This window comes from Lipotes vexillifer, unplaced genomic scaffold, assembly GCF_000442215.2.
Source record: "Lipotes vexillifer unplaced genomic scaffold, Lipotes_vexillifer_v1.1 scaffold776, whole genome shotgun sequence".
In the NCBI taxonomy this organism is placed as follows: Eukaryota; Metazoa; Chordata; class Mammalia; order Artiodactyla; family Lipotidae; genus Lipotes; species Lipotes vexillifer.
The window spans coordinates 1,364,591-1,376,269 of NW_006777292.1; the positions used below are offsets into that span (position 1 = coordinate 1,364,591).

At 41.3% G+C, this 11,679-nt stretch overlaps 1 protein-coding gene across 2 annotated transcripts in view; it reads right to left on the bottom strand.

Moving 5' to 3' along the window:
- Positions 1-11,679, bottom strand: part of RASGRP3 (RAS guanyl releasing protein 3) — a 42,589-nt gene that overhangs the window by 20,400 nt on the left and 10,510 nt on the right. For both annotated transcript variants that reach the window (XM_007450945.1, XM_007450946.1), the window contains 3 exons: positions 11,455-11,571; positions 9,213-9,488; positions 1,766-1,843 (listed from right to left, as the gene is read on the bottom strand). In XM_007450945.1, coding sequence (XP_007451007.1) covers positions 1,766-1,843; positions 9,213-9,488; positions 11,455-11,571 — 471 coding nt within the window. The remainder of the gene's footprint in view (positions 1-1,765; positions 1,844-9,212; positions 9,489-11,454; positions 11,572-11,679) is intronic.

The window sequence follows — 11,679 nt, forward strand, 5'->3', positions numbered from 1 at the left end:
AAAAAAAAAAAAAAAAAAAAAAAGCTACAGGCTCTCAGGAATATAATCCTGACGGGAAATTGTTCTTAGTTACCAGTATGCGTCGAACACTAAATACAAAATAAGGTGACATTCCACTTAGAGAAGAGACAGAAAGGGATTGAGAAATGTGTTTTCATAGATTCATGGGATTTTAGCACTTGGAAGGGGCTTTGAAAGCTTTTGCTTTTACAAGAGATAAAAAGACTTTTTTATGTTGGATGGAAATGTCTCCTAAAATTGGTAAAACTTGATCCTGAAAATAAACCAAAGTAAATCTAAAAGGCACAAGTCATGCATGTGTGCTAAAATCGTCATTCTTACCCTGTTTCTGAACAAGGGGTGGTGGGAAAATAATGGGCAGCATCACGCTGTAGAAAAAGCACAGGCGGTGAAGGCAGACAGTCCTGAGACCAGTCCAAATTCTCCTACTGACTGGCTCTGTGGTCTGTGTAAGACACCTATGCTCACCAGACTGTTTCCTTAACAGAGTTAATGAGATAACATATATATTATGACCTGCCAGGCATCCAACAACCAACAGGTGGCAATTAAGGTGCCTAGTTATAGGTAAAGGAAGGTGTCAGGAGGTGGCAATGCTGTGTGTGCACGTACAGAACAGCTTCATCACACCAAAGCTATGGAATGAGGGAGGAGCTTACGAATTCCTTTTTTTCAGTAACCTTACTTTTCTTTCTAGCTCTCTCTTCATCACGCTAACTTTGAAGAGTCTGGTCCTAACCCCCCCCTTTGCCTGTGCTGTATCTTCCCACATGGCTACCTTCTGCAGTGTCCCCAGGAGATGGGCTTCTTGGGGCTGGCAGGGAGGGGAACATGGTGATGGACCACTACAGACATTATTTTAAGAACAGATGCTACCAGGTCAACTGACTCAGACTCAAGTTCATAGTCTCCCACCTGGCCTTTACTGTGAACAGCATTCACAGTCATTCTGCCTCTTTCAGTTCGATGGTTCAGAATGGTTGTAGGTATTAATAGATGGACAGACTTAGGCCCTAGGGTTGCTGGCAACATGCCACAGAACTCAACTGGTACAGAGGTAACGAATGAGACCTTCATAAGAAAACAGATCTCAGGATATAAGAAGCAGACAGAAATTTTTTTTTCAACATGCAAACCTCATCCTCATTGTAAATTTCATATTCGCCCAGATATTTTATTTTTTTACTAGTGCAAAGCATATCTGAGCTACAGTCCACTTGCTAAGAGTAATGAGCAGTGTACATTCAGTAATGCAGTTTCTTCAACTCATTATATAATGTTCCTTTACTAAGAGTCAGCTATCAATTAAGTGAGACTCTATCCAATGTGATACTGAAATTCTGAGCTGGATGAATCATTAGTAGAGAAATTTGTGAATTATGATTAGGGTATTTAAAATTTATTAAATCTAATTTTATGTAGCATCAGTTTTTTAAAAAAAAGCCTAGAATGGTCATTCAAATTATTGTTCCTTCTTTTTTGGGGGCGGGGCAGGTTCTCAGAGGGAACATGGAAGATCAACAATAAAACAGAGTAACTGGAAATGACGTTCTTCTTTGTTAGCTTCTAATGTGAAGAAATAATTATCTGTCAGGGCTAAGCTGTTCCACTGGTAAAATGGGAAGAATATAGATTTTTTAATTCTTCAATCTTTAGATCACAAAGCACTACTGTAATGGTCAATTATTGTAAATAAAAAATAATGGTGTCTGTCACTGAACCTGAGAGAGAAAACAATACTCACCGATTTAGAATTTCTAGGTTCCAGCACCAGTGATAGTTTGTAAATATCATCTTCTGTGTGATAGAGGTCCAGAGAAAGCTACAACAAATTAGAAGGGATAAATAAGGATGTTGAATCATTTATTTACTTATTTACATTACTGAAATTTTTCCAAACTGAATGCTTAAGCTCAATGTCTAATAACTTGAGTGAATGTAGAACATTAAAAAGATAGCATGCAGAGGTGGAAAATGAAATTTTTTTTAAAGAAGTTTTAATATTTTATTTTTTGGCCACGCAGGATGTGGGATCTTAGATCCCCAACCAAGGAGCAAACCCACGACCCCTGCATTGGAAGCGTGGAGTCTTAACTACCGGGCCGCCAGGGAAGTCCCGGAAAACGAAATTTTAAAAAGAAAAAAGTTAAACCTAGTGTGGTCATCAGCATCAATAAGAACCATTGACTCAATTTTTCTCGATAATTATTGAGTAGCTCCTAAGCACCAAGCACTGAGCTGGAGATAAGGGATCCTTGATGTTACAGGCTAGGACCGGGGACAGGTGTATAAAATAAGACTTGGAAATGGAATAAATGGTGTCTTGGAGGTTTGACTAAAGAACTGCAGAAATAAAGGAGCAATTAATAGGTTTCTATTATTTCAGGGCATTGTGCTAAGTTCTGGTGATATAAAATGGTATAAAATCATTCCTGCCCTCAAGGGCCAGACACTTTATTTGACTAAATAGGACCTGAACACAAAAAGGTATATTCACATCAACAAAAGGCAACACATGCTAAATGTGAAGGAAGTTGCCCCGCTCTAAGTGCTATAGGAATTTTTCAGGGAGGCAGCGTGTAAAGCATGAGGGAGAGGTTTTGGAGACTGGTGGGTTTGAGTTCAAATTCTGAGCCTGCCACTGGTTAGCTCTGTGGCCTTGAGCCAGTTATTTCCTCTCTGACACTCAGTTTCTACTTCTGTAAAATGGAAATGATCACAGAAGTCCCTATTTAATTGGGTTTTTATCAGGATCAAATGAAATAATGCATGTAAAGTACTTCACACAGGACCTAGTACACAGTGAAATCTCAGGAAATGTAATCTGGTGTTGTTGATGTTATTGTTATTATTACAGCTGTTACAACTACTTTTATTATTATGTGTGGGGGCCACTGAGGACAGAAATGATCAGGATGGATTCACAGAGGAACTTGTGAACTGGGACCTAACTGGGAGGACTTGGAGAAATAAAGACAGAGAAAGATTAGGGTAGGCAAGGATAAGAATGTAAATGAAGATTGAACTGTGTGGATAAAATCTGCAAAACCTTACAATGCATGGTCCCATTTACCTAAAACAGAAGTCATAAGATTTAAAATAAGCCTGGATAATTCCCACACGTGCCCTTCAATGTTAAGTACCTGATGAATCATACCATTTTATCAACAGGGAAGAGAACCAGGTGTCCCGTCCTTTCTCTGACAATTTTAAGCATGAAAATTTTCCTTTGATATATTTTGTCTAAAGATAAAGGCTTAATGTGAAAGGCTTTATGCCATTTCCAAGTCTTATTTTATACACCTGTCCCTGGTCCTAGCCTGTAACATCAAGGATCCCTTATCTCCAGCTCAGGGCCTGGTGCTTAGGAGCAAGAGAAAACTCAGAGGCACAGGATGTCTTTCAAGGATTTGTCTTGCTGTTCTATCTCATTTTTTTAAAAAAGAAACTGGCATTATAAACTGTCATTTTTGCATCATTCATTCAACAAACATTTATTGGTCACCTAATATATGGCGGGGACCATTGTAGTCACTATTCTAGCTACTAAATACAGCAGTTAAATTAAGGATTTCATATATCTGGTCATGTATTGCATTATCTAGACTTTGTCATCTAAAGGTTTTTTTAAGCATAATAAAATTGACTTTACTATAAAATTGCCCCAGTATCATTTCAGATCATGAAAATCATGCTCTCAAAGAATGCACACTGTATCCACCTTCCTCTGAACAGCAGTCACTTCTACCTCCAGGGGCCCTGCCTTTTTTCAGGAGAGGAACTGTCCCCATGTCACAAACAAATGCTTTGAGGAACCAGCCCACCATATAAAAGAGTGAAGGGAGATGCATGAAAGGGATATTGTGATAGAGACATTGGTATAACAATGTATTTGGTAAAAGACTTTTGCAGATATGATTAACTTGGGGATCTCTCCTCTTAGCTCAACAATAAGAAAAATTTGTGCTGAGTGGAATTTGACACTGGATTTCTGGGTTAGGGAAGCAATAGGGGAAGGTGTGATCACTGATGAATGGGAGATAGCCACTACTCATCTAAGGCAAATTGTTGTCAGTTTGATGACAATTGCCACATCTAATTTGTCAAGAGAAGTCAGAAATCTAGTGTTTTATATAAAATATCCTCATTTTTAAGCACTGGCAACTAATAATTTTTTTTATGATTCCATGTGGGCCAGATAAAACACATCTGCCTTGGGCAGTTGCCCACTGTTTTGTAAATTCCACAACAGAAGACTCTACTGGTCTCTAAGCTTCATGAAAGGAGACAGTACATTTGTAATTCCACCTCTATAATCCCAGTCCTAGTTTGCTACCTTGCACTGTGAATGCGACATAGACAGAAAACTGACTGACTTCTTCCTTTTGACTTCCTTGTTGTCAGGAGTTAATCCGGGCTTTGATGAGTATGTTCCTGTCCTCCTGACTCTTCCTCTGATGACAGCACTGGCATCTGCTGGAAGGGAGATGCCAGCAGTGCAAGAACATCCAACCAGAAACCCAAATAAGCCACACACTAAATAGGCGAGACGCTCTTTCAAAAGGCACAGAACATCCCTGAGTATTTTCATATGTCAGATGGACAGATATCTGACTCTATGATGGAAATATTTTTGTTTTCTCCCAATGTTTGCTCTCCATTTATTAGTGGTCGTATGAACCTAGGCAAGTCATTAACCTTCTTGAGTCTGTCTCTTGATCTGTAAAATGGGAATCATCAATAATAGCTCCCTCCCAGGATTATTGTGAGGATTAAATGAGCTAATGGTGTCCAGTGGGATTTGTTTAGAGGGCCACACAGATGGGAACTGCAGGGTTTGGCTCCCAGTCAGTGCAGCAGCCAAATGCCACTGTGCTCATCCACGAGTGCAGAGCCGCCTTCTGGGTTAACTCTAGCCATCTCTCTGCTTTCCAAGCCGCGATCCTACTTGCTTTCTCGGATCTCCTCTGGGCCTTACGGCCCTGCACAAAGTGATCTGTTCTACTTCCTACGCACCTTTTAAATAATATAGGCAGCTTGTCAATGGGGTTTCAAAAATATTTATTTGTGTCTAACATATTTTAAGCTTGTTTGTTTCTAAAAAATGTTCTGAGTCACTGTTTCAGGTTGCTGCTTTTACATCCAAGCCTATCAGCAAAGATGGCTGTGGATTTAGTCTGCACCTTAGGACCGACATTGTCTTGACTGGAGAATTGTAAAATAACACACACTTTGTCATCAAACTATCTCCATTCACCATTTTTGCAATTCTTCCTCTTCCTCCTCCTCTTCGTCTTTCTTCTTTCTTCTTCTTCTTCTTTGATTGTAAAAATACAGGGGCTTTCCAGTAATTTGCATATACTCAGAATGGTAAATGTAACTGATAGATCTAAAAATACTATGAAAAAAAATCAGACTATTTCGTATACCATGAAACAAGAAGCATCAGTTTAAAAGCTCCTGGTTACATGAATTGGGATCACAGTGGAAAATGTCTTCTCCAGATCTTCCCTAAAAAGGGGAACAATACAAATCCTAACAGTTTGGTGGTGTGGTCCTCTTTCCTTCATGTGCCCAGTACTGTTCAGGGGGCTCAGATTACAATGATAAAAATGACAAACATAGTCCCTGCTCGCATAGATTTCATTTTGTAATTAACTCTTTCTTTACACACCCATGAAGAGGGAGAGAGATTATTTAATTTTCACAGATGCAAAATAAAGTAAATGTCAGCAATATTCCCACATTACAGAGTAAATGTCCATCAGAGAGAGAGAGAGAGAGAGAGAGAGAGAGAGCCACAAACTGGGATTCAGAAGTTGGCTATTTGCAAGCCTTTGGTCTGTTAGGAATCGCAGCTTCTTCATTTCTAAAATAGGAAGGGGCAGGGGTGATGTTACACCCTCTGACCTGCCCGGGCTACATCACAGGGTGTGTGTGAGAATCTACTGAGGAAATGTATGTGAAAAGTGCTGTGAAAACTGTAATCAACTATTACAGAAAGTTCAGGCATTGCTATACAGCCTACTGCACAGAGCAGGCATTTAGTAATTGTTCATTAACTTAAGAGTTCTCATTTTCTTTCTTCCAGGGCTCTCAATCATACCAGCTTCCTCACCTGGGACCATGTTTAGAAGCAGTCACTTCAGGCAGAAACTTGACCTAGAGTCTTGGAGCAAAAAGAATCACCCCTTCAATGCTGTGCTTAATAAGAATGACCTCACATGCATTTGGGCAGCTGCAGTCAACGTATGGTTCTAATCTCAACATGTATGTGGTTCATGAAATGCTCACTGGGCTCCAATGAACACCTCCTGGGAGTCTCCTCCATCCTCATTCTGAGGAGATTAATCTGCCTAGGGCCAGGAAGAATGAATGCACCGAACTTTCTCCTTGGTTGTGGGGAGAGAGGAAGGCTTTTGGCTTTAAATAGGAACTGGCTTGACAATCGTGCTCATCTGCGGAACTGCTATCCTGATGAGCCACTGGGCTGGAACCACAGAATTAGGTTGACACTTGGTTCCTTAGTCCCAAGGCTCCACCATTCCTTACATCTAGCACCACAGAAGTTTAGAGCTGGATGAGATCTTACAAATGAGCACAAAACCCTTTAGGAAAAATCCAAAGTCAAGAATAGTTAGCAAGGGGCTTCCCTGGTGGCGCAGTGGTTGAGAATCTGCCTGCCAATGCAGGGGACACGGGTTCGAGCCCTGGTCTGGGAAGATCCCACATGCCGCGGAGCAACTGGGCCCGTGAGCCACAACTACTGAGCCTGCGCGTCTGGAGCCTGTGCTCTGCAACAAGAGAGGCCGCGACAGTGAGAGTCCCGTGCACCGCGATGAAGAGTGGCCCCCACTTGCCACAACTAGAGAAAGCCCTCGCACAGAAACGAAGACCCAACACAGCCAAAAATAAATTAAAAAAAAAAAAAAAAAAACCCCAGAGGACAAGTTCCAATTAAAAAAAAAAAAAAAAAAACCACACAAAGGAAAAGTTCCATTTAAAAAAAAAAAAAAAAAAGAATAGTTAGCAAGGAGACAAAGCTAAGTAACTGCAGAGGCAGGACAAAAAGCTATGTCTCCCATCTGAGATTCTTGCCACTATATTACACTATACTATACAAAGCTGCTGTGACTAAATATGGTGCTTGGTGGCTTCTAAATTTTCCTTCAATTCCTGAGAGAGAGAGAGAGAGAGAGAGAGAGAGAGAGAGAGATACACAGAGAGACTGAGAGATTGAGTCTTTTTCTTTTTTCTTTTGTTTCCAGCAAAAATGAATTACTTCTTAGCTTTTACTTCTGGAGTTCAGATTTTCCATCTGCAGCCCCAAAATTTCATTCCAAATCCTTTAGTATTTCTCAAATATCTGTCCTGATGTTGCCTGCTGCATTTACAATTCAAATTTCTTTTCCCTACTCCATCATTATTTTTTATCCAGATGAGGAATTGCCCAGCATAGGCAGCTGCTCATGAAGTTCTCCCCCAGCTCGTGGAGGCAGCCTGAGCACAGACACTTGGAGCCTAGGCTACCCCCTGAGACTGGTCTTCAGACATCACCTGTGGCTGTGGGGTTACAGTCTGATTGGGGCGGCAACTCTGGTCACTTATTCATGGAAACAGATTTACATGGCAAATGGTTAATAAAGGCAGCTGCCTGGATTATTATGAGGTTCCCCCACCCTAATAGAGAATGTCTGGGTGTTTACTATTTGTTACACAAACTCAACCCCAAGAGATTTGTGCTTCTGTGTGTTGGCTACTTCTGCTTTATACTAAGAACGCAGCTGCCATTATTGCCTACACCTAGGGGTTCTCTTCTTTGGTAAACAATTCTGTGTTCTAGGAACAGTTTGTGAGAAGGTCTAGGAACTGCACTCTTATCCCAATGCAGCAGTCCGAGAGGATTTAGCTCTTTGGAGTTCCAGAGGGGTTCTTGTTTTCATTCCCCATGGCCACTGGAGGAAAGTAGTCAATTCGGTGTTGCAGCCAAGTTTCAGATGCTACAGTGTCATAAACCCAAACAAGGAAGTTGCTCCTCCACTTGTCTAAGCAAGGGTGAGAAAATTTGCTTATGCCTCTTTCCCCCTGACAAAGAAGCAGCCAATGGGAAATGTTCTCTACTACACACCTGTGTGTCTAAAAGTGCTAGGACCTAGAGACCAGCTAATGGTGTGTGCCACCAAGGCCAGAACGTATGAGCAGTAGGTGAATTTCTTCCAACCCACTCCTAAATACAGCACCCAGTTCATCTGCTGAGCTCCTAAATATGCCAGGTATTGGGTGGGCCAAAAAGTTCTTTCAGGTTTTTCCGTTAAGATGTTATGCAATACTATGAGAGGTGCTGGGGACGGGCGATGTATAAGGCAGGTAAATAGAAAAAGAATCTAATGTCAAGTGATACCTCCTATAGATAAGAAAGTACAAAGTACAAGGGCAACACATGTGACAGATGCCTTACTGCTTTGGAAGGAAACAGAGAATGCTCCAGAAAGATAGAGGCTTTTGAATTTAAGCTAGTCATGGTGGGGTTGGGGGGGTGGGTAAGGAAGGAATTTTCCAAGAAAATGCAAAGCTAGAAAGTAGAAGGCAGCAATTTGTGGTGGAAAGTGTAAGTCCCACATTCCTCAAAGGCAGGTGTGATGCGGGATCAGGTGATGACAAACGAGGAGAAACTGATAGTCAGAAAACAAGTCGTGAAGGGCTCCAGTGGCAGACTGGGACCTGCGTCTGGTGGTTTGGGGAGGTTGGTGGTGGTTATGGGGAGGGAGATCCCAGAGGAGGTACCCGCATTACTCCAGGCTTCAACTACAGCAGTGCAGTGAGGATCAAGAGAAGCCGATGAGTTGAGGGCATATAGAAGGAGGTGACGAATTAGATGAGTGTAATGAGGTGCTTAGGACAGGGCTGGAGGGCCTCTCTAAGAACTGCAGAAGCCAGAGCCGTGGAAGCTGAGACTGGGACCCTCAAAGCAGAGGGAACTTTCTTTGCTCGGAGATTGGTGTCTCAAGTCACTTGGGTTACAGGTGTGAGTTTCCCTCCCTTCATCCTTTGAGATTTCTTCGCATCTACTGACCCTGAATTCAACCCCTCCCCCACCCCCATTGTGAATTGCTGGCGTGGATCTTCCTGCATACGCTGGGAAGTGAGGTGCAGGAGAGTTATTAGCACAAACTCCAGTCCGTTGGACTCACCGTGAGCAAGTTGATCAAATCCAGGTTGGGTTCCAAGTGGTGAGAGGCACTCTGTAGGGAGACCAGTTCACTCAAGGTAACGGAGAGCTGGTGCATTTTCACAATGTTCACTTTGTTCTCCTCCATCCAGTCTGGGAAAATGACATGGACCGCTATCAAGTCTTTCAAGTGGACGCCAAGGATTGGGATTTTGAAGCCATCACAGTCGGCAAAGGCCTTGCGGTAATTACAGTAATTGCCGTTGGAGGAGACCAGCTCCGTCATTTCATTCCAGTTCTGGGAACAGATGGAAAAGTAGTATTTTCAAACAGCCTTCCCTTCTGCCCACCCTCAGGCCCAACAGTGTGTGGCTAGGAAATTCCTCGCCTACTGAAAGAAGTATCAGTTGCACCAACGTTGATGCAGGGAAATATTAACCAGGGAAAAGAAAGTTAGAAAAATGTACTAGGCTTGGCTGTGAGTTGGACAGCCTGTTCCATTCTGCATCAAAAAAGAAATAGCCCACACCTCTGCCTACCTACTAGGGGTGTTGAGATGTTAAATAGCATCATGTATATGTAAGCATTTTGTAATTCATGGAAATATTACAATCCACAAATACAAGCATGTATTGTATTGAAGTATGTAGTATATTAAAATTTCCTAGTTGTTCCAAGAAAGTTGCATTCAAGATATAACTTGAAGGGGCCAGTATGGGGTAGGAACAGTCATACTGATGTGTGAGATAGCTGTGGTTTTGGACTCTGCCACTAACTAGGAGGGTGACCTTAAGCAAGTCACTTCACTTTTGGGGACCTCAGTTTTCTTTTCTGTAAGAAAGAGGAGTTCAAATAAATAATTTTTGAAGACATACTGGTGGTTGCAAGCTTCTATGAGCCTCCACTGAATTCTTATTCTTTACAACATTTAAAATATGTTTTGCTCTTTACTGGAAATTCATTACTAATCTAAAGGAAAATGAAACACATAATGAGCCCCGTTATACTTGGAAAGGGTGCAGTGTTTGAGGTCACTCAGCAATGCTTCTGTGGTTTATATTCTCCTGTTTATATGCACAAGCTATTGTTGGTTGCCTAATGGCAGCCATACCTTCCTAATAGATCCATGTGTCTACTTTTGATCAGTCTACTCTTTGATGACGCTGCTTCCATGCCCAGATCCAAGGATGGGTTCTGATCTACCATCTTCATAATTCCATCCCTCTGGTTTGTGATTGGTTCAGGAACACAGAGTTAAGCCAATCAGTACATTGTATTCCTCTGGATACTGTTATTGGCCCAGGGGTGGGCATGTGATTTGAGATGGTCCAATCTGTCTAAAAAAGAAGGTCTTTTATTCCATGGGTGTAGAGCTGAAGAGAGGTTTTCCCTATCTCCAACTTTCATAAACAAGAAAGCATAATTTTCCCGTTGCTGCAGACAGCCCAATCAGGAGGGAAACCAATCCGATGAAAAACAAAAACTAAAACAAAAACCTCATACTCAGAGGAATACAGAGCAACTGAGCCAGAGCTCTGATAAGACCATGCCTGGACATGGCCCTGCCTCTGGACTTTTAGGTATGTGAGACGATCTATTTCCTTATTGTTTAAGCAATTCCAAGATTTTTTTTTTTTTTAACTAACAGCTGAAAGTGTCCCTACTGATATAACAAAGTACACGCTTCCAAGGAAATCTTTTCATAAGGATGAAATGTTCTTTTTTGCTCAATAAGGAAAAATATTATTGTGGTCTGGAAATAAATATGGCAGAAAAAGTTCAGTTTGGGAAACAATCATTGCTTAAAATTTTTTTTTTTAATCCCTGAAAACTGAGCTATAAATCTGAGGGCTTTCTATACAAAAGATTTCTTTCTGTCTCCCCTTCCTTTGTGTCTTCCACTGTGTTAAACACAGTACTATGAAGAGAGCAGGTGTTCAATGACTTCATTTGAGGACGGTAGGAATGATTTCTGTCATATTTGCCTTGTAACCCCCATGTATTTCACATTGCCTATCACATAGTAAGCACCAAACACATATTTTTTGAATATTTACAACTGCAATATGTTAATGGTGTTCAACGCATTCCTATTAGGACACTTGCTGCCACCTCTAATCTGTTTTTCCAGGTGGTATGGCTGTAACCTCCTATTGTCTAAGAAGAAAACTTTCCCTTTCTGAGTGACATTTGTTAGGATCATCCTACCCCCAAACAATTTACAAACGAACTTTTTACTTGGGTTATCATCTGATCCACTGTACCTTTGTAACTTCTGAAGAAAGATGAGAATGGGTCTCTTTGAGCCGGGAAATGGAGCTATGACTAAGGCCTCCTACCACTGCCATCAGGGTGTTAAAATTTTTGAGCTGAAGGAGCTTCTGCAATAGAAAAGTTTAACTTCAATACTTTGTAACAATTTTTGAATTATTCTGACCTTTCTGAGGTACAGATGAAGTTGTACAATTTAACAACAAGGATGTAGGGAA